Source organism: Mytilus californianus, unplaced genomic scaffold, assembly GCF_021869535.1.
Source record: "Mytilus californianus isolate M0D057914Y unplaced genomic scaffold, xbMytCali1.0.p SCAF_2, whole genome shotgun sequence".
NCBI classification, from domain to species: Eukaryota; Metazoa; Mollusca; class Bivalvia; order Mytilida; family Mytilidae; genus Mytilus; species Mytilus californianus.
This window is the reverse complement of record NW_026262668.1, coordinates 57,938,757-57,963,326: the sequence shown is the minus strand read 5'-3', so window position 1 is coordinate 57,963,326 and position 24,570 is coordinate 57,938,757. Positions and strand designations below refer to the sequence as shown.

Here is a 24,570-nt window from a genome sequence, read left to right as displayed (position 1 = left end):
CCTAGTATCCGGAATGAAATTTTTTCATTGTAATTTTTTTCTGCACCAAAATATTGTTTTAATCCTAGAACATGTAAAAGTATTATATATATTTCATTTTCATATAATGGCGATGATTTTGTTTCTGTTTTTACTGTCAAAGAAGTAGTTTTAACCCATTTCTTAAAAAAAAAAACATAACACACAAAATAAAAAAAAAAATCAATAAACATGAACAAACCAAGATATATATATATTTCATTAGATTACAAAAGTGAATTATCAATGAGACAGAAATACAGTTAAATGACATGTATTGACAATTAAGCGCTTTAAGAGTACTATTCATATAATGATTGATGTCAGCCATCGTGGTCTAGTGGTATCATGCATAGACTGAAGAGTATTGATTATAAAGAAAATACGCGCGGGTTCGAATTCTACACATGCCACTCGTTTTTGAGAGGATAAAAGATCGTAAGTTAAAAGGTTAAAGTTATAATTTAAGTTCTTTTAAGTTAATACTGTGGTCAGTGGATTCTTGAAAAATAATCTTTAGTAAGAACAATAGACTGACGTCATAGAAATGGGTTAAATAATAAGTATTGTGCAATAGCAAGAAATCTTCAATTGCACAGTATTGCGCAATAGCAAGAAATCTTCAATTGAACAGTATTGCGCAATAGCAAGAAATATCCAATAGCACAATATTGCGCAATAGCAAGAAATTGTCAATTGTACAGTATTGCGCAATAGCAAGAAATATTCAATTGCACAGTATTGTGCAAAAGAAGATACTTCTTATAAATTGCTTATTTCTTGATCAATTTCAATGGGGTTTTATTCTTGAATTCTTGGGGTTCTTTAATATGCTGAATCTAACAGTGTATTAAGTTTTTGGATTTTGGGACCCGTTTTTAAATTGGTCCACATTGATTTCCAAAGGGTTCAAAATTTAACTTTGTTTGATTTCGTCAAAAATTGAATTATTGGGGTTCTTTGATATGCCAAATCTAACCGTGTATTTAGATTCTTTATTTTTGGTTCCGTTTTGAAATTGGTGTACATTAAGGTCCAAAGGGTCCAAAATTAAACTTAGTTTGATTTTAACAAAAATTGAATTTTTACGGTCCTTTGATATGCTGAATCTAAACATGTATTTAGATTTTTGATTATGGGCCCAGTTTTCAAGTTGGTCCAAATCGGGGTCCAAAATTAAACTTTGTTTGATTTCAACAAAAATTGAATATATGGGGTTCTTTGATATGCTGAATCTAACCATGTATTTAGATTTTTGATTTTTGGGCCCTGTTATCAACTTTGTCCACATTGAGGTCAAAAGGGTCCAAAATTAAACTTTGTTTGATTTCATCAAAAATTGAATTCTTGGGGTTCTTTGATATGCTGAATCTAACCATGTATTTAGATTTTGGATATTGGAACATAATAGGTGAATGTCCAATTTAAAATTTTTAAGTTCTTAGACCACATTCATTCTGTGTCAGAAACCTATGCTGTGTCAAATATTTAATCACAATCCAAATTCAGAGCTGTATCAAGCTTGAATGTTGTGTCCATACTTGCCCCAACTGTTCAGGGTTCGACCTCTGCGGTCGTATCAAGCTGCGCCCTGCGGAGCATTTTATTTATTTTGTTAATGTTTCAAATATTTATGACTTCATACCCAACTATGATTTTATTTGTATCAACTGATTTCCTTGTTGATCAGGGATGCATCATTTACTTAGTTCATAGTAAGGTTATTCTTCCAGGGATATCTAGAAGAGTTACTTAGAATGAGGGAGCATCAATTTCAGGATTTACAAAGAAAACATCAGAATTTGTGTAATGTGTTCAAGAAATTTGATAGTGATTCTAAGAAGGATCGTTTACAGATGGAAAATGTAGTTATAGAGCTTCAGCATCAGCTGTAAGTCAGCTCAATCCTTACTGTGGATTCTAATATTTTCTTATGTATTTTTGTGCATATTTGGTTTCTTGGTTTTAGCCAATTCTGTTTAAGTGTCTATAAGAAATTTGCATAATATGTTGTTCAACTGTACCCACAAATTCCACAAAAATTAGTACCCTAGTACCCAGAGAGTAAGAATGAATCCACAGATATAATCCTGGTCTAAACAAAACATTAAAAATCTTCTCCTCTTAAGCCACTAGGCCAATTGAACCCTTGCTTGGATATATAGAGTTATATTTTAATGAAACATCAACCTAACAACCCAAAATACATCTAGAGGTCAAAATACAGCCTTCAATAGTAGACTAGTATAAACATAAGGAGATGAGGTATGATTGCCAATGAGACAACTATCCACCAAAGTTCAAATAAAGTGGATGTAAGCAATTATAGGCAACCGTACGGCTTTCAACAACGAGAAAAACCCATACCGTATAGACGGCTATGAAAGGCCCCGACATGAAAAATATGAAACAATTCAATTGAGAAAACTAACGGCCTAATTTATAACAAAACAATTAACAAAAAACAAATATGACAGACATGAACCAACGACAACCACTGAAATACAGGCTCCTGACTTGGGACAGGCACAGAAAGAATGTGGCGGGATTAAACATGTTTGTGTGCGCTCAACACTCCCCCTAACCTGGGACAGTGGTGTAACAGCACATCATAAGAAATAAGAACAAACAATTAAAATCAGTTGAAAAAGGCTTAATTATCAGATCAATACAAAGCAGAAAAACATAAAACAAAAACACAGACCAAACGTGGCAGGGTAGTTATCCATCCCTCATCCCTAACAACTAAAGGACACTAAGTACAGATCTGAGAGTACTTGCAGTTGCTGACAGCTAGTTCAAAGCCAATAACGACTAATAAAAATAATCATGTATCTAAGACTAAAATATCAATCAGTACACATCCAACTTCCAATGGATTTAGTGTAAAGACATCATTAACAGTCAGAGAAAAACATGACTTTGTGTAGGTCTATACAATATATCAAACTCTAAATTGCCTCAAGTCTAGAACAGTAGTAAATAATATAGACTGCTATCTAATCAGGCAAAAATCTAAATCATATATGAAGACAATCTACATTTTTAGTGGTGAAATATATATGTATAGAATAACTACTTTGGTATTTAGATGTGGAACTATTCAATGATTATGGGAATATATATATATGTATGCTTATAGAGGAGTGAAAAATAAATCTGGTTACTGTTTGGTATTAGTAGAATAGTTATTGATGTGAAATTTTAAAAGAGAAAGAAATAATTTTTGGCTAGTTATATAAACCTTTATATTTCACAGAGGTATATTTTGATTTTACCACAATTTATTTTATGAGTAATGATTTTACTTGTTCTTGTATTCAGGACCTCTGTAACTACAAAATGTGAAGGAGTAAGTGCAAAGTATGAAGCTCTAGTCAGTAAGTTAAAGTCTGGGTTCATCGACTTAGAAATAGTTAATCCTGAAAGGTCATCACCAATTGAAAGTTCAAATCAGTAAGTTATTTAAAGAATTTCATAAGCTAGTGTGAATAAATTTGTTAGAAAATAATATAAGACTGCATTCTAGTTTTAAATTTTACATTATGATTTGATAACTTTTGACCAGGGTTATGGCCCTTTAAAATTTATTTTTTATACAACTGCAAAAAAAATTTGCGGTCGTATATTGGTATGACGTTGGCATCGTCGTCGTCGTCGTCCGAAGACACATTGGTTTTCGCACTCTAACTTTAGTTTAAGTGAATGGATCTCTATGAAATTTTACCATAAGGTTCAATACCACAAAAGGAAGGTTGGGATTGATTTAAGGGGTTATGGTACCAACAGTTAAGGAATTAGGGGCCAAAAAGGGGCCAAAAATAAGCATTTTTGTAACTTCCAGACATAACTTGTGTGTTAGTGTATGGATCTCTCTGACATTGTACCACAAGGTTCCATTTCACAAAGGGAATGTTGGGATTGATTTTGGGGGTAATTGCCTCAAAATTTTAGGAATTAGGGGCCAAAACAAGCATTTTTCTAGTTTCATGATAATAACTTGTGTGTAAGTGTATGGATCTTTCTGAAATTGTACTACAAGGTTCCATATCACAAAGGGAAAGCTGGAATTGAGTTTGGGGGTAATTGCCCAAAACGTTTAGGAATAAGGGACCAAAAAGGGGCAAAAAATAAGCATTTTTCTAGTTTCCAAACAATAACTTGTGTTCAAGTGTATGGATCTCTCTGAAATTGTACTGCAAGGTACCATACCACAAAGGGAAGGCTGGGATTGATTTTGGGGATAATTGCCTCAAAATTTTAGGAATTAGGGCCAAAAAGGGGCAAAAAACAAGCATTTTTCTAGTTTCAGAACAATAACTTGTGTGTACGTGTATGGATCTTTCTGAAATTGTACTATAAGGTTCCATATCTTAAAGGGAAAGCTTGGTTTGAGTTTGGGGGTAATTGCCCTAAACGTTTAGGAATTTGGGGCCAAAAAGGGGCCTAAAAACAAGCATTTTTCTAGTTTCCAGACAATAACTTGTGTTCAAGTGTATGGATCTCTCCGAAATTGAACTGCAAGGTACCATACCACAAAGGGAAGGCTGGGATTGAGTTTGGGGGTGATGAATCATAAGGGGGTTCAAAAAATTTGGGGGAGGGATTTTTTTTTTCTTTAAAATTTTCCATTTTAAATTGGTTATTTCTGATTTATATATAAAAGCAAATAATAATGATGTGGTTTGAATAGGTAAATTAGAAATTTTTAAGTTCTTAGACCACATTCATTCTGTGTCAGAAACCTATGCTGTGTCAAATATTTAATCACAATCCAAATTCAGTGCTGTATCAAGCTTGAATGTTGTGTCCATACTTGCCCCAACTGTTCAGGGTTCCACCTCTGCGGTCGTATCAAGCTGCGCCCAGCGGAGCATTTTATTATAGAATAACTAATTCCAAGAATTCAAATATTGAAAATGACATAATTCATTATATGACCTAAAATAGCCTTTTACATAAAGTTTTTGGAAAATTAGTTCAGAACAAAGGCTTACCCAAAAAGAGTTTTAACCACGTTAGATCTGTCAATAAGAAATCTTGTAGCAAAATATATTTTGAGGTGAAGCTTTTTTATCTTGATATTAATGACAAGACTTCAAGTGAGTCTATTTTGGCATTTTTTGTAGTTTTGAATTACATGCACGAAGTTGTATGTAAGACAACACTCAATAATATGAATACTGATTTATTACAGATTATAGATAGGTTTTGATAGGAGGTAATTTGAGTTTGAGTTCATTCCCTTGGTCACCATTTTGGAGGTGTAAATGGTAGCTTTTCTTATTTGACTAACCAAATTGAAACATGTAGAACAAAAAAGTCTGATAAGAGATCCTTACTAAATTGTAAGAGATGAATTGAGCAAGGCTTTCAGAACTTACTTTGTTCAGAAAACAGCTTTTTCTAAAGTCTGGTGCTCAGTATAACAAGTTGAATTCTGCTGATTTATGAAGGAATTTGTGCACGTAGACCTCCAACATGGTGACAAAAGGGAAATAACTGTAGCTCAAATCATGTGAAAAACTTTATATTGTCTTATGAACATCTAAAGGATATTTATTTATAAAATTTTAATACTTTTAGATTTTCAAATTGAAGTGGCCAAAAAAGTGGCTTTATCAAATATTATCATTTAAGGGCTTCATTGCAAATCTAAGTTAATAATTGAGGGATATTATGGCAGACTAAGTCATTTAAGATAGTCACCATAATTTAAATATGGAAGAATAAAAGATGTCAACAAGATATCAAGGCAACAACTCAATAGAACATATGTCAAGCTCAAAGTTTTCTGAATATTTAAGGAATGACTGTAATATTTTTTCTGTCTATGAAGAAATAGCATCAAAATGAGGTGCACAATGAATAACCCACGTAGCGGTTTATTTAAAAGTGTGCACCACATTTTTGAGGTTATTTCAAATAGACGGAAAAACTATTAGTCATTACTTATAATTTAATTTTAAATTCCATATTTAAGGAGTAAATCATGAAAAAACATTGATGACGTCACGGTCACATGACAAAATTATGTCTATGAGCTGATAGACAAAAAACTTTCAGCCAATTACAAGAGGTGTTACATCCAAAATTAAATTATTGTGCATATAATAAAAATAGATGATCATTTAAACAAATAACCTGACAAAAATCTTGTTTCCACAATCACAAAGTCTCTTAGAAATTATTATGACGCATTTCATGGCAATGCAGTAAGCATAGAGCAGATAACAAGATACAAGATACAAGATATTTTTATTAACTAATCATGGTGCCCAAAATTTGAGCTATACAATCAAATGAATTACAAAATAAAGTGAATGATTAGAATGATTTAAAGTACATTTAAACAAAAACATGTATACACATTTAAACAAAGTAACATAACCAGGTTTTGGGCTTTCCACTGAAAAGGTCTTCCTTAATTTGAAATAAGCGTTCATTCCTTTATTTTAAAAGTTCTTTCTTTGCCTTTTGGAAGCTCCCAGATGCTGCAAAATTTATTCCTAAGTATGTTTAGTTCTGTACACATTCTAAAATCTGGTTTCCTAAGGATATTTTAATATTTTTATGTCGTCCTGATTTGTTAAATACAAGAACCTTGGTCTTTTTGGTGTTAACTGTCATTTTACAATCAACTGTTAATTCAAATAATTTATTAACACAATTTTGAAGTCCTTGCTCAGATGATGATAAAAGAACTACATCATCAGCATACATTAAAATATTTAAGGGGTGTGTGTTTTTATGGGATTGGGTCACATGTTTGGTCAAAATAGATTGGCAAATCATTTAAGTATATGTTAAAGAGGCAGGGACTAAGATTATCCCCTTGTCTTACTCCTATATTTGATTTAAATAGGTTTGTCCTGTGTTGGTCTATTTTTACACAGGTTTCTGTATTTTCATACATACATTTTATAATGTCATAAAACTTTGTTCCAATACCTATACATTTAAGTTTATAAAAAGGTGGAGATGTGAAACTGAATCAAATGCACACTTAAAATCTACAAAGCATGCATACAGAGGCTTTGAATTATTTTTCACAAATTTTTGAATGATGGTATTTAACACAAACATATGGTCTGTTGTGCCACATCCTAACGAAAAACCAATTTGCTCACTTCTAATTATATTTCTAGTTTTTAAAAAATTTGTCAACCTGTTATTTAGAATTAGATTAAATAACTTGCCTATGTTATCTGCAATGGTTATTCCCCTGTAGTTTAGAGCCAGACTTATGTATGAGTGTGATAGAGCCTTGACCCCACAATTTGGGGTAAATACTACTTGAAAATACTAAATTAAAGAGTTTTTGTATTAAAGGGATATGGCATGGTATTGGTTGCAAAAATTTGATATTTTTCATTTAAATGCAATATTTCTTATTTAATTGGTATATTTCTTCATTTAAATGCAATATTTTTTTATTTGAATGGTATATTTTTTCATTTAAATGCAAGATTTTTTATTCAGATGGTATAATTTTTCATTCAAATGGTATAATTTTTCATTCAAATGGTATAATTTTCATTCAAATGCAATAGTTTTTGTCGAGCCTGCGACTTTTGTCGCAGAAAGCTCGACATAGGGATAGCGATCCGGCGGCGGCGGCGTTAGCTAACTTCTTAAAAGCTTTATATTTTAGAAGATGGAAGACCTGGATGCTTCATACTTTGTATATGGATGCCTCATGTTACGAAGTTTCCGTCAGTCACATGTCCAATGTCCTTGACCTCATTTTCATGGTTCAGTGACTACTTGAAAAAAAAGTTCAGATTTTTTGTAATGTTAAATTCTCTCTTATTATAAGTAATAGGATAACTATATTTGGTATGTGCGTACCTTGCAAGGTCCTCATGCCCGTCAGACAGTTTTCACTTGACCTCGACCTCATTTCATGGATCAGTGAACAAGGTTAAGTTTTCGTGGTCAAGTCCATATCTCAGATACTATAAGCAATAGGTCTAGTATATTCGGTGTATGGAAGGACTGTAAGGTGTACATGTCCAACTGGCAGGTGTCATCTGACCTTGACCTCATTTTCATGGTTCAGTGGTTATAGTTAAGTTTTTGTGTTTTGGTCTGTTTTTCTTATACTGTATGCAATAGGTCTACTATATTTGGTGTATGGAATGGTTGTAAGGTGTACATGTCTAGCTGGCAGGAGTCATCTGACCTTGACCTCATTTTCATGGTTCAGTGGTCAAAGTTAAGTTTTTGAGTTTTGGTCTTTCTTTCTAATACTGCATGCAATAGGTCAGCTATATTTGGTGTATGGAATGATTGTAAGCTGTACATGTCTAGCTGGCAGGTGTCATCTTACCTTGACCTCATTTTCATGGTTCAGTGGTCAAAGTTAAGTTTTTGAGTTTTGGTCTTTTTTTCTAATACTATATGCAATAGTTCAACTATATTTGGTGTATGGAAATATTTTATGATCTATATGTCAGTCACGCAGGTTTTATTTGACCTTGACCTCATTTTCAAGGTTCATTGCTCAGTGTTAAGTTTTTGTGTTTTCGTCTGTTTTTCTTAAACTATAAGCAATAGGTCAACTATATTTGTTGTATGGAAGAATTGTTAGCTGTACATGCCTGCCTAGCATGGTTCATCTGACCTTGACCTCATTTTCATGGTTCATTGGTCAATGTTTAGGTTACTTGGTTAATGTTAAGTTTATGTGACAGTTGTAATAAAGCTTTATATTTAGGACTATCAACATAATATCAATGATTAGTAAAGAAGGCGAGACATTTCAGCATGTGCACTCTTGTTATTCAATTGGTATAAAATGTCATTTGAATGCAATATTTTTTATTCAATTGGTATAGTAGTTTTTTATTTATATGCAATAATTGCATTATAGGAAATTCTTTGACGTCATAAGGTCAAATTTGCAACAACGTTTGTGATTGGTCGGAAATTGTTTGGATTTCTCCCCTTTCTTTCTAAACATGGGTGACCAAGAATTAAAAAATGCATCAGAATATTGCCCCTCTAACTAAATCTAACGTTCGTGCGAGTCCTGCACTGGCTGTTAAAATCTTGTGGTCATAACTAGTATTTCTATTGCAAAATTTCGATGGTCAAAACGTTCGGTCCACTTTTCAAAAACCATTTCATTGTATATGGATTTATATGCAAGTATATCGTTTTTTTTAAATAGATTAGACACCGTTGGTTTTCCCGTTTGAATGGTTTTACACTACTTTTTTTGGGGGGGCCCTTTATAGCTTGCTGTTCGGTTTGAGCCAAGGCTCCGTGTTGAAGACCGTACGTTGACCTTTAATGGTTTACATTTACAAATTATGACTTGGATGGAGAGTTGTCTCATTGGCACTCATACCACATCTTCTTATATCTATATACAACGTAAACCAAACGTTTCTCAGACTGTTTTCTTTTTTTAATACTGTAAATTCAGAAATTATTGCGATGTTTTTATTATTGCGAAAAATGCGACATGGTTATAATCGCAATAATTTAAACTCGCATTTTGAAATTTTATATATGAATTAAACAGGATTTTTCTTAATATCGCAAAAATTAAAATCGCATTTTCGTCTAAAATGACAAAATCGCAATAATAAATGCACGCAATAATTTCTGAATTTACAGTAACTCCTTTGTCGCGCGTTGTGTACTGATTGATAACTCAGTCTGGGAGAACAAGATTTATTTCAGTACCAGTTGTAACTAGGTTTGAGCAAACTTCCAGTAATTGCAAATACTCTTACGTCGGTGCTTTGTGTCTATTGTCTTAATGTTAGTTTTTTTTGTGTGTCTCGTACCAATCTTTTGAGTTAATTTGCTGATTTGTGCAGGTTGTTATTTTATTGTACTGTTACACCATTGTCCCAGCTTCGGGATGGGTTGCTCACAAACATGTTGTTGTACTGTTACACCGCTGTCCCAGATTAGGGGGAGGATTGGGATCCCGCTAACATGTTTAACCCGCCACATTCTGTATGTATGTGCTTGTCCCAAGTCAGGAGCCTGTAATTCAGTGGTTGCCGTTTGTTGCTTTGTTATACATATTTGTGTTTCGTTCATTTTTTTGTACATTAATTCGGCCGTTAGTTTTCTCGATTTTTTTTATATTTTTGATTTCGGGGCCTTTTATAGCTGACTATGCGGTGTAGGCTTTGCTTATTGTCAAAGGCCGTACGGTGACTTATAGCTGTGGATTTCTGTGTCATTTGATCTCTTGTGGAGAGTTGTCTCATTTGCAATCATACCACATCTTCGTTTTTATATCCACCCTGCCATATTTTTTATTTGCCTGTCCCAGGGATGGAGCCTGTAGTTTAGTGGTTGTCGTTGGTTCATGTCTCGACTCATATTTGATATTTTGTGAATTGTTTTGTTATGTATAATTAGGCTGTTAACAATAAATAATAAATTTTTCTTATCTTATCTTATCTTATCTTATCTATAATTGCTTACATCCACTTCATATTTGAACTCCGGTGGATAGTTGCCTTATTAGCAATCATATTCCATCTCTTCATTTTTATATTATATACGTGACTTCTACACTCGTGTTTTCCTGAACAAGCATGAAATAATTTTCACTGGGCGTTAAAATTAGCAACAAACAATCAATCAATTTGAACTTATGTTAAATAAGAGGAAAACCATTTGATATTTATTTATTTGTTGGGGTGGGGGACAGAAGGATTTCATATATGAATATGGTTGCCTGGTAAGAGCTGAAAAATAGGCATGATTAGTGACAGATTGAAATGAATAATAATGCCCTCTCTTCCCTTCCCCATCCTTCATCTATAAATTTAAACTGACCACCACAGAATAGCCCAATAGTGTTGAAAGTAGCGTTAAACACCAATCAATCAAAATCCCTTCCCTAGTATTGAAAAGTAAATCATTTAAAAGTCATGAAGATAAAATATGTTTTGAAACATGCCCTGCATACTTATTTATGCAAAGACATATAGTAATTATTGAACTACTGTGGGGCTTGAAAAAAATCTATTTAAGGGATTCGGAGACGAGAACAGTTAAAAAAAGCTCTGCAACGAATCCTAAATGTAAAATGATTTGCAGCATAAGACATGAGAGCACATATTATAGATAGTATTAAATATGAAGTTCACGCCTCATATAGTGAAGTCCTATTTCATAGGACTATTGTTGTAACATGGGTTAGTAACTGGTTCCAATTTATCCTGAATTGTCTTTATTAAAGAATTAGTTCCGGAGTATAACAGCTTATGTCTCTACTTGTGGGTTTCTGGTTCTGCTGTCGTAATTAGGTGATTTTTTTTCTACATGTAGTAAAAAAGAGGGGGCTAAGTCCAAATAATTGTAACGTCCTGGATGCTTTTTATTCTTTTTTCATGTGTGCCTTCCTGCAACGTCTCTGATGATCAAGAAAAGTAAAAAAATGATATAGCACTAAAGAACGTCATGATTACATGTATCTGGACTTAGAAGGGGGAGGGGGGCTAGCTATGTATTTTTTTTTTTATTTCAATGTGTAGACTAGGAGAGTTATTTCAGAAAAGGTTTTCATTGGAGGTGTTTTTGCCATGCACGCAGGCATCTGTTTCTATCCATGAACAAGTTGTGTGTCAAATTAATTATTATTACTTGTCACTCGCATTTTTTGCTCGTCCTGGCCATTATTGGCATTAACAGCCAGTGCACGAACTCGCACGAAAGCCAAATTTAGTTCGAGGGGCGATATTCTGACACGTTTTTTAATTCTTGGTCACTCAAGTTTAGAAAGAAAGGGGAGAAATCCAAACAATTACCGACCAATCACAAACGTTGTTGCAAATTTGACCTTATGACGTCAAAGAATTTCCCATAATGCAATTATTGCATATAAATAAAAAAGCTACTATACCAATTGAATAAAAAATATTGCATTCAAATGACATTTTATACCAATTGAATAAAAAATATTGCACTTGAACGAAAATTATACCATTTGAATGAAAAATGATACCATTTGAATGAAAAATTACACCATCTGAATGAAAAATTATACCATCTGAATAAAAAATCTTGCATTTAAATGAAAAAATATACCATTCAAATAAAAAAATATTGCATTTAAATGAAGAAATATACCAATTAAATAAGAAATATTGCATTTAAATGAAAAATATCAAATTTTTGAAACCAATACCATGCCATAAAGGGATACAAACAGCTTGGCTATTTTTTATCATTTCATTAGAGAACATACTAAATCCACTTGATTTAGAATTCTTAAGACCTTTTATTGCCTTTTCTATTTCCTCAGGTGTTATCAAGTAGTCAAGTTCATTAAAAAAAATATTATTATGAAATGATTCAAGTTTCTTCTTAATCAAATCATCACTGTATTGTTCATTTGTATTCAATTTTTAAAAGCATTCTTGCCATTCAGATGGTTTGATATTATTCTCAAGAGTTGTTTTGACTATTATTTGAGATATTTTTAATTTTATCTAGTAGTTGCCAATAGGCTTCGGGATTTTGATCATATAAATTATCAAGTTTATTCATGATGTCTTGTTTGGATTTCTTATTTTTGCTCGTCTTTGCTTTTGATACAATTTCAGGCATTTGAAAAAGGACCTTTGTATACAAGTATAAGGATCTGTGTTGTGATTTTGCATTAATCTGTATTTTCAATATAAGTTTTGTTTTAAATTAATTATATCTTGATCTTGCCATTCTCTTTTCTTTTTAATTTTCTTCTTCTTGCTTTCCTTTGGTTTTCTAATAATTTTCTTAAGTGATATATCTGCAGCTTTTAGGAAAATCTTATTTAAATCTTCTGCTGCATTATTAATTGAATATTGGTTGTAAATTTTACCTTTATACTCTCTAATAAAATTTTTGATTTCATTTGAATTTATAGCATCTTGAAACACTGAGACTGAGTTATCATCCCATATATATTTATCTGGCAATAAAGCTAGATTTGAGTTTCTTTCATATACTTTTGTGTTGCATTTTAACATGCATGAGATCTGACAATGATCTGAAAAATCAGGTAAAAATTTAGGAGTGTGAAAATATGTGAAATGTGGTACGAGTTCTTCAGATGCTAAAAAATAATCGACAACACTGCTTCCTAGAAGCAAGTGTATGCACCCATTAAATCACCCATTGTTCTGCCATTAAGGATATGCAATGATGAAGATATACATAGAGATAGGAGTTGTCTGCCCCTAGTGTTAATAGAGCTATCTTGACTTTTTCTTTGAATTATTAAAACTAGAATCACATTTGTAATTGTCAAATAATGGTATCTGTTTGTCTGAATCCATTTGGATATGATCAATTTCACCAGCATTTCTTGCATTTAAATCCCCTGCTATCATGATTTTTACTGATTGGGAATATTTTACTATATCATTTTCAATCATTTCAAGAATATTTTAATCCAATTTTCTATAATAGGATGAATTTTCAGGTGGATTGTATACAAAACAAATATGTAAATCTTCCTGAAACCCAAAGAATGTTTTGTCTAACTTTAACCATATAAAAGCATGTGTGGCATGTTCTAAAAATTTAACACCCTGTCTGATTGTATTAATTATATACACTGATAAGCCACCATGTCTTTTACCACTAGGTTTGGTTCTAGATCTTATAAGATGAACCAGTCTTTGAAAATTTGGAAGTTCTAAACAATTATCCAGATCACAGTGGGTTTTATTTCAAGCAAAAAGTGTCTTGCTGTAAAAGATTGTCAATAAAAATATCATCTTCAAAGGAGTAGGCCCGGTTAGACCCCTTTTTGGCCCCAAAATATAGCATTTCAAAAATTTGTTAAAGATGTAAACTGTAAACTATTTATTGGAAAGAAGAATACTTATGTTACATAAATATGGACTGTTTTTGACAATACAATGCACATGCATCAGGTACTAGCATCATTAATTAATGCAAAATTACTGAAATATTCACAATTTCAGCATTTGTGCTTATTTTTAGGCGGTTTTTGTCTAAAATGGAAGTGGCCGCACTTGTGTTCAGTCTTAATATTTGAATATGTGTTGTATTTGATGATGATACATAACATATACAAAGGTTGAGACTGAACACGATTGAGGCCACTTCCATTTTAGACAAAAACCATCTGAAAAGTGACGTTTTGTGGCATATTTGATAGATTTTTCATATTTAAGCTTAAATTAAGGCATCTTTAATGGCAAAATCAGTTCAAATCTTTTACATAAACTGATTGAATGGACTGAAGAAGACACTTAAGTGTTTAAAAAATGTCAAAAATCTTTTATCAAAGGTACTTCAAATTGTAGGCCAAAATAATCCCTTACCGGACCTTCTCCTTTGTTAAATCCCTTACTGATACAATCATTGATATTCCATGTTGAAATTTTCAAGTTTTTTTTTTGTATAAATCATATCTGCTTACAATGATCAATAAAATAAGCATACACTGGAACCAGTAAATATAATTCATAAAAATGTGAGTTGCAGATAACATGTTTAAATAGCAAATATTATTTTGCCAGAATAAAAGTTCATAAAAATTAAAAAAAAAATTATTTTGATATCTCAAAAGTTACAAGAAAGGAACTTATTTCAAAGGATTTTTCTATTCCAGGCTGGACTACCGTTCAACAGATGTTTGTACTTCAAATATTCCTGAGTCTGCTGCAAAACTTGTCATTCCTGGTACAAGAGGACTTCAACATGAAATGAAGGCAGAGACAGAAAGTATGTTAGTCATGGCAGGGTCATTTTCATCAGAGAAAAGCAGCGAAGACACATCCAATAGAAACTTTACAAAAAATGATGAAAACAACAAAGCATCTGATGCAGATGGAGCAATTGTAATTAATTTTCCAGAAAATGACCAGCAATCCCTTTCTTCAACTGAGACTTCAAGCATTGTAGAGGAAAGTATAACTGGAGAGCAATCACACTCAAAAACGGATTTTATCAAACAAGAAGAAAATAAAAAAACAACTGAACCAGGAAGTGAAAAGTCCATAGAACTAGACGATTCTAGTTCTCCTAATGAAGATTTACAAGCGACAACAGGAAACAATATAGACCCAGCTAACTCTGCCCTTGAACCATCAAGAGAAGACAATGGATCAGAGCCAGAAAGAGATACCTCAACTAGCTCACCAGAAATTCTACAACCATCAGAGGAAGAAAACTCTAATGGATCAGAATCATCTGTTAATGAAGACCAATATGACTTAGTATCAGATGATTTGAGTAAATTTGGTGGTGCTTCAGAAGAAAATGAAAATGCTACTGGTTAAAGAGAGGTGTTATTCATGTGAATGCATTTTGTAAAGTTTGCATTTGCATTGAACAGAAGTCAATATTTATGATATTTAAAAATGATGAAATGTTGTTATATCATATTTTCACCCTCATTTTAATAGCCATAATTTGGAATAGCATTGTTAGTCTTTCTGTCATCTTTTTATGCCCCAACTACGATAGTTGAGGGGCATTATGTTTTTCGGTCTGTCCGTCTGTCCCGCTTCAGGTTAGAGTTTTTGGTCAAGGTAGTTTTTGATGAAGTTGAAGTCTAATCAACTTGAAACTTAGTACACATGTTCCCTATGATATGATCTTTCTAATTTTAATGCCAAATTAGAGTTTTGACCCCGATTTCACGGTCCACTGAACATAGAAAATGATAGCGAGAGTGGGGCATCCTTGTACTATGGACACATTTTTGTTTTATTTATGTCACATGAGGCTACTCAACCCTAATTTATAGAAATTACCAAACATTGTCTTTTTCATTTTGTAATTTTTCTAAGTTTGATTATATGACATGAAGAAGATCTACTAACTTTGATTATTTGATATGAAGAAGATCTAAGTTTGATTATTTGACATGAAGAAGATGAAATGATATATGACGATGTATAATAATAAACTGAGTTTATCTTCATTTTGAATTATTTTACACTTTAAAAGGAACAGCAATGGTCAGTCTTGTTACTATTTGCTAATTGTGTTATATTTTGAATCAAGTATTGGACTTCAATTTTGAATCAAGTATTGGACTTCAATTTTGAATCAAGTACTGGACTTCAATTTTGAAAAACATTGATAAACCACTAATCAAATGATAGTTGCCATTTCATTATTCATAAATTTAGATGGTTGTTGTTAGTTGTACATAGAAAAACACATATATTTTGTTGAAATATATTTTGAAAAAAATGTCTCATTGTTCAAAAGTTTTAATGTATTAAAAATTAGTTTGAAAATTGTGTATTAATGTGTTATTGACTATCAGTTTAAAAAGTAGAAAATAGTATCCCAAGAAATGGTATCTGATGTATGTAAGAGTTGGTTTTAATTCCCACATCTATACATATACAATGTACTTGAGGTATGATATATCCTGTTTAATTCTAATCCATATTCGAAGAATGTAACTTTGCCATGATATAGATAGACAGTACGTTGAGATATATATATATATCAACCTATCAGTCAGGAAATTGTTTGTTATGTTTTGTTATATGGATTGCTGTAAAACAGCAAATTTTTAAAGTTTTATTATTGCAAAAATTGTGATGGGACTAGTATCACATTAATAAAAAGTCACAATTTATATCTTGATAACATTATTTGTATACAGCATTTACTGAAGTCGCATTTAGACACAAGCTTTTTTCCTGAAATGGACATGCTGCTCTTTAAAACCAAAGGCTTAGCTTTTTACCAAGCCAAGCACCTATTTTTCTTTGAACATGCCAATATTCAAAACTTTGAATTTCTGTATGTAAATGATCTTTTTTAAGACTGAATAAGTTTTTTTTCAGTTAAACACAAGAAAATGCACAATTTTAATCCTGTGAACACTAGAAAATTGAAAATAAGTATGTTTCTTACAAGCTACCAAATTATTTTTTAAATGCAAACTTTACAGCACCGTAATTTTAAAATGAAACTTTATCTTTCAAGAAAGAAGACTATTTACTTACATAATTCTGTGTGTTTCTCAAAAATATGTGTGTCACTTTTTTTGTATTATTCTGATGTAAAATATCAATAAAATTAAAACGCTGAAGAAAGTTTTTCATGGTATTCTACCTACATTTTGGACAAAGGGAGATAAACCAATTCAAATTATAGCCTAAATATGATTTTTGCATAATACAATGCAATGTTCAATTTTTTAAGTTCACAATGCACAATGAAAGCAATCTTTACCTCCTCAGTGTCAAAGTACTTTGATTATTGTCTCCTGTTGACTATTTATCAGCCCAAAATGGCTAATCAATACTTAATAAGTTTAAACATGTACTTCAGGAAAATGGAAATACTCAAGTTTTCAATTCAACCATTGCATATTTAAAAAAAAGTTTATTGATTTTAATAGTTACTATTAATATTTCCTTTTTTTTTTTTTTGTCTGGCCTGCAAATTTTGTTTTCCAAAATGAGATAATAAATACTTTTGGATGATAATTGAGGTATCAGTAAGATTAACATGTTTCTATTTCATAGACATTACGTTAGATCACCATTTTTCTTGAACAAGCTATATTTTTTAAATATATAATACAAAAAACCTTTTGCACCGAATTTTTTCACCATGCGTATATGTTGTCTTTTGATGAATGAGCATCTCCAAAATATTTGTTCTAAATTTTGATGATAATTGATTTAGCGAGTTCCTCAGTTTAAACTGCCCATGATAAATTAATTACATGTATGTATCGGTAGTCTATATTATGTATCATTTATCATTTGGTGATCCATAGTATGGTTCATGTATGATTTTAGCAATGAATGTCCTACTTTTTTTCATAAATTTCACCCATTTTCAGGCTCAGGGTAAAATATCAACAAAAATATTGCAAATGTTAACAAGCCATCAGCTTCCATAAATTATTTTGATAAACGGACATTATGTAGAAGTTGTATAAAGTAATAGTTCATCTCTGTACCATGTTGACAGTCATATACACATTTCATTGGCTTAGAAATTCTTAAAAAGATGCTACACATAACGAGTTCCAGACAAATGACTGCCATTAATGTTTTACTGCAATAATTGTAAATTTATATGTAACTAAATGAGAATATGAGAATGAATGAATAATTACTTTTATTCCAAGATGCCAGTAAAGAAAGATTTGTAATAATCCAGTAATCCAGTAATGGCAGAAATATATCGAATTTCTTGTAAAATTACAAAAGCACTAGGTGCATAATTTAGTTTTAAAATCCAACTGACTGGATTAGCCTCAAAATTTATCAGAGTATACAATAAGCTTACGTAACGTTTAGCAATGATCAATCAATCAATCACAATAAGGTACCAGTTCAGATATTTATGAGATAGCTGTCTACCTTTCATTAATAATCAGTGATAGAAAGTTGTACAGTAAATATATATCTATGGAAGGGCAACTATGAAAATGTTAATTTATGGAAAAGTCATATAGACATATCTAAAGTGTTTAAAAAGCCAATTTCTTTAAAAGTCTAATTTCAAAGAATGAACTTTAAATTAACCTCACTAGACACACTAAACAAATCAAGAGAGTTTGCCTTCACATTTTAAATGTTGATGGTTGATTAAAAATAAAAAATTGTTTATAAAATAAAAGTGAAATTTTCTGTTACCATACTGGGTTGTTTTAAAAAATGCATGTGATGAGATTAAAGTAAATTATCATTTACAGTAACTGTGATTCATAAATTGTACATTGTCTATAATATTGTCATTATATATTAATTGCACTAATTAATAAAATTTGGTCAGTTGATAGTTGATTATTTAATAAACAGAGGTTTAAGCAAGATTTGTATAGTTATAATTTATTAGGTTTTAATGATTGATTCTTAATGTCCAGTTGCAGATACTTATGGTTTTTGTCTCGCCTTGACTGAGTCAAAAAGCGATACATAGGTATGCTGTTTCCGGCGGCGGCGTCAACAATGTATTAGTTTGTGATTAGGTCTAGTTCATGGTGAACCACAAGTGGTAGGTCAATGATATTTGTTTGCAGTTGTATAATAAAATTGAGAATGGAAATCGGGAATGTGTCAAAGAGACAACAACCCGACCATAGAGCAGACAACAGCCAAAGGCCACCAATGGGTCTTCAATGCAGCGAGAAACTCCCGCACCCGGAGGCGTCCTTCAGCTGGCCCCTAAATAAATATGTATACTAGTTCAGTGATAATGGATGTCATACTAAACTCCAAATTATACACAAGAAACTAAATTTAAAATGATACAAGACTCACAAAGGCCAGAGGCTCCTGACTTGGGACAGGCGCAAAAATGCGGCGGGGTTAAACATGTTTTTTGAGATTTCAACCCTCCCCCTATACCTCTAGCCAATGTAGAAAAAACAAACTTACAACAGTACGCACAGTAAAACTCAGTTTAAGTGAAGTCCTAGTCCGATGTCAGAATAGGAAACAAAAGAAAATAAACAAAATGACAATAATACATAAATAACAACAGACTACTAGCAGTTACTGACATGCCAGCTCCAGACCTCAATTAAACTGATTGAAAGATTATGTCTTCATCATATGAATATCAGGCACAATCCCACAAATCACCTCATTCATGGTCTATTGACTTTGAAACTTTTGCTTAGTTATCATGTATTAGTTTGTGATTAGGTCAGTTTAAGGGGAACCGTTAGTGGTAAGTCAATGATATTTGGTATGCAGTTGTATAAGCATTGGCATATCTCATTTCCATGGAGAATATTTGGTCCCGCCACCTCATTCATGGTCTATTGACTTTGAAACTTTTGCTTAGTTTTCATGTATTAGTTTGTGATTAGATCAGTTTAAGATGAACCGCTAATGTTGTCAATGATATTTGGTATGCAAATTTATTGGCATTTGCAAGTCTCGTTTCCATGGAGATTATATAGCCCCACCCCCTCATCATGGTTCATTGACTTTGAAAATTTTACATAGTTTACAAGTCAATGTTTGTGTTTAGGTTTGTTGAAAGGGAACGACTTATGATAAGTCTATGGTATTTGGTATGCAGTTGTATTAGTATTGGCATATCTCATTTCCATGGAGATTGTTTTGCCGTGTACCTTCAGTCATGGTTCATTGACTTTGAATATTTGCATAACTTACATGTTAAAGTATTGCTATTTTAATATCAACATTTGCATTATCAAAAGTACAAAAAGGCGAGACATATCTCTGTGTTAACAGTTTATTAGTCTTTTAAAATGCATGATTTTTTATCAGTTGTTATTGGCTTTGAACTAGCGGTCAGTAACTGTGAATACCCTCAGATCTGTACTTGGTGTCTTTTTTATTTGTGGGGATGTATAAATACACTGCCACATCTGGTCTGTGATTGTTTAGATATTTATCTGCTTTGTAGTGATCTGATGAGTTAAGACCTTTTCAACTGATTTTTGTCTCACCTGTGAGGAAAGTAGTGGAAAGCGAGACAGGGATTGCTTTTCTGGCTAAGACAACAATGATGACGATGACCCGTCAACAATTGTTAAGTTTTCTGCTCAAGTTAGTTTGATAGGAACTGCTTGTGATAGATCAATGATATTTTGTATGAAGTTGCATTTCAGTTTGAAGACCCTTTTGAGGTCCTGCCCCCTAGGTCATGATCCAGTGACTTTGAATTAATTTGCAATATTCAATGTTAAGTTTTCTGCCAAGTTACATGGCTAGTCTCTCTAAGGTGCACATGCACATAAAATAATAAGGCTTTACGTTAAACAGTATCTGAAAACTGGCAGTAGATACACACACAGAAGTGGATAACTAGGGTGCTCCATTTGCCCCATTCAACTTTATTTCTTCGCCTTATACTGGAAGTGGATGTGATATAAAATGAAAGCACACATTTTTGTTTCGTTTCATCAATAATGCAATGCATGATTCAAATGAAGCATTAACTTTACAAGAGTGGACATGCTGAAATCTTGCATTCATATTCATATTGACTGGGCATTATGTTTTAAGTCTAGGAGATCAAGTTAAAACTACATGTATCTAATACATGGATGCATTGCAATCATAAAAGACTATAGATATCAGGTCTTACTTGAACATCATGAAAGCTTAACAATGACCAATGTACCATGAAAATGATGAAAATGTCATGTAACCCATATCAGATGGACTTGTATGCTCTTCTATATTTTCAAAGTTATGGTGTATTTGTTCTTGAGATAACTTCTCTTATGTGTGCCACATCATTCTCTCAATTTTAGGCCAGTGTGTGTACTAAAATTTAAATAAGACGCACACCACCTCATTCCTATCCATGTTAAATTTTTCAGAATTTTTGATACACCAAACCAGGCACTCATATCTGAGAAACAGGCAATATATGCCCTCAATTTTAGAATTCGTTCATACATTTTTGTATTATTCAAAATTATCAGTAAATTATGTGTTCTACAAGGATCACCAGTCCTTCACCTTTCATCTGATACCTTAATTACTAAAATATATGCTACATAGTTTCATATATACATATAAGTATTTCATGCAGGCATCTTATTATGTATTTTTAAGTTATTCTTACTGACATTAATTTTCTTTGATTTGTTTGATTGTTTGATTTTCATACTGCCATTTCTATTCATTTGTAAGTAAGCAGGGTTACAGACTGAAAATTGGGTGGCTATGGGAAAAGACTACCATTTTTTTTTGTAATCTATCCTCCTTTCATTTTATAACCAAGAGCTCTCTTACTGCCTAGAATGTTTGTATATACAATACATTAATGAATTAGACATTTGGATATTCTTGGCTGATTTTTCAAGTGGTAAATTAAGTCAATTTTCAGCAAAATTCTTCTGGGTTAAACACCAAGTTTGTATATGCACTAAAGATATTTACCTCACTTTCTTATGAATATTTTTGTCGGTTAGCTAATATCTAATGGGATTTTAGATTTTCTCAAGTTTGCTTATATGTAGAAATCCTTGCTAGCCTTCAAATACTAATGTCCTTACCAATTATATGGCCTTCCATATTGCAAACTTAGTTTTGCAACCCCATAATTTTAATTCTTTGACCAATTTTTCAAAAATGGTACTAAAAATTTATGACCTCATGGCCTGGAAAACAAGTCTGCTCATTCTCCAATATTCTGCAGGCTAAGTAGAGAACAGACATTTATCAATTTCAGTCTTAATGTCTCATTTATAACTGGAAACAAGAGTGCACACACTGAAATGTCTCGCCTGTTTTACTGACCATTGATTTTATGTTGAAAGATAAAGGTTTTACTACAAGTATCACATAAACTGAACATTTTTAAAAACTGTCACACAGACATGTACACCTTACAATTATTCCATACACCAAATATAGTTGACCCATTGCTTATGGTAATTGAAAACAGACCAAAACACAAAAACTTAATGTTAACCAATGAACCATGGAAATGAGGTCAAGGTCAGATAATACTGGTTAGACAGACATGTACACTTTACAATCATTCCATAAACCAAATATAGTTGACCTATTGCTTATATTACTTGAAAAACAGACCAAAACACAAAAACTTAAAGATAACCAATGAACCATGGAAATGAGGTCAAGGTCAGATAATACTGGCTAGACAGACATGTACACCTTACAATCATTCCATAAACCAAATATAGTTGACCTATTTATAATAGTACTTGAAAAACAGACCAAAACACAAAAACTTAACATTGACCAATGAACCATGAAAATGAGGTCAAGGTCAGATGAAACCTGCCAGTCTGACATGTACCCTTTACAATCATTCCATTCACCACATATAGTTGACCTGCTGCTTGTAGTATCTGAGAAACGGACCTAATGACGTAACTTTAACCTTAATCACTGATCCATGAATTGAGGTTGAGGTCAGGTTAACCCTGTCTGACGTACATGTAGATGTTGCAAGAACCCATAAACCAAATAAAGTTATCCTATTACTCATAATAAGTGAGAAATTCACATGACAAAAAAACTAGTTTTTTTTCAAGCAGTGAAAATGAGGGCAAGGACAATGGACAAATGACAGACGGAAACTTCGTCGTAACATTATTTTACATAAGGTATCTGCATACAAGGTATGAAGCATCCAGGTCTTATATCTACTGAAATATAAAACTTTATGCAAATAGTTTATGCCGCCTCCGGATAGTAATACCTATGTCTCGCATATGTCAGGCAAGACAAAAATGGATCAGGCCATAAACTCCAAGCATTTTAGGCTTGCAATCTACCACGAAACGACAGAGGGGTTTATAGGGAAATTAATATAAATATTTCAACCCAACATATTGTGATGTTCCTACCCGAAATCCAGAACAAATGTCAGCAAGAAAGTCAGTTTCAGTTTGGATCTATATTCTCTAACAACTGATCACACACAGGACCATTAAATACTTACTTAATTTTAGAAGCACCAATTTTGCACCTTACATTTTTATGCCTTGATGAAAACAGTTTATAAGGTATCATACCAACATAAGTTGTTGGGTAAACCATGTCTTTCTTTTATTCTTTTAACATCTTCGGAGCATTGAGACACTTAAATCTATTCACACTTAATTGTATCATGGAGTGTTTTTAACTCTCTCAGTATTGTCTTGTAAAACTTGTTTGGGTAATATAAACTCCCTCTGGAAGGGTAAAATATCCTTCTCCAAATGCCCATCTTCAGTCTTTGTTCGAAAGCTTTTGAATTGCAGGAAAAGGTGGTGTTTGCTTTCTAAACAAGGCTTTGTTAACATTGACAGTTTTATAGATGCTGCATGCTGATCTAGTATAACCCCACCACATTATCTGTGTGCCTGTCCCAAGTCAGGTGCCTGTAATCCAGTGGTTGTTATTGGTTGATGTCTGCTATAATCGTTTTCCTATCTATTGTTTTTAAAATAGATTCAGCCATTGGTTTTCCCTTCTGAATTTGTTTCTAATTTTGTAATGCCAGGCATTGCATACCTTACTTTATGGTTAAGGTTTTGCTCACTGTTGCAGGCCATACCTTGTCATATAGTTGTCTCAAAGGCAATCACACAACATTTTTTTATTGTCCTTATTTTAAAAAATACACATTTCTTCACTCCAAAAGTACTGTAAAAACAGAAATTATTGCGTGCATTTATTATTGCAATTTTTGAAGAATGAATTAAATTGCAAATTTAATTATTGCGATTTAAGAAAAAGCTACATACGGATAATGTACAAGATATCAGAATGCGAGTTCTTATTATTGCAATATTCAAGGAGTCACATTATTCACATTTATAAAAACCTCGCAATAATTTCTGAACTTACAGTAACTGATATCTTTTCAAATGCTCCATTAAGCTTTACAGAATACATTTTAGTTCTATTTTTTATCAAACATGGAAGTTTATAATTCCAAGCTTTTGTTTCAGTTTCATTTAATCACACCAGGCTTTATTGGTTACTTTTTAAAACTAATTTTAAGGGTTATTTGTTTACCAATCTTAGTTTGTGTTCTCATTCTGTTATCTTGCACTTTCCGCTTTTGTTGTTAGAATTTTTAATTTTCCCTGTTCCAACACTTCATGAATTATCTTACTGTTAA

The 24,570-nt window shown here is 32.2% G+C and overlaps 1 protein-coding gene across 1 annotated transcript in view; it reads left to right on the top strand.

Moving 5' to 3' along the window:
- LOC127729002 (RUN domain-containing protein 3B-like) overlaps positions 1-15,293 on the top strand; it is a 48,974-nt gene extending 33,681 nt beyond the window's left edge. The window contains exons 8-10 of the mRNA XM_052236577.1: positions 1,752-1,909; positions 3,343-3,474; positions 14,624-15,293. Coding sequence (XP_052092537.1) covers positions 1,752-1,909; positions 3,343-3,474; positions 14,624-15,293 — 960 coding nt within the window. The remainder of the gene's footprint in view (positions 1-1,751; positions 1,910-3,342; positions 3,475-14,623) is intronic.
- Positions 15,294-24,570: the final 9,277 nt, after the last annotated feature.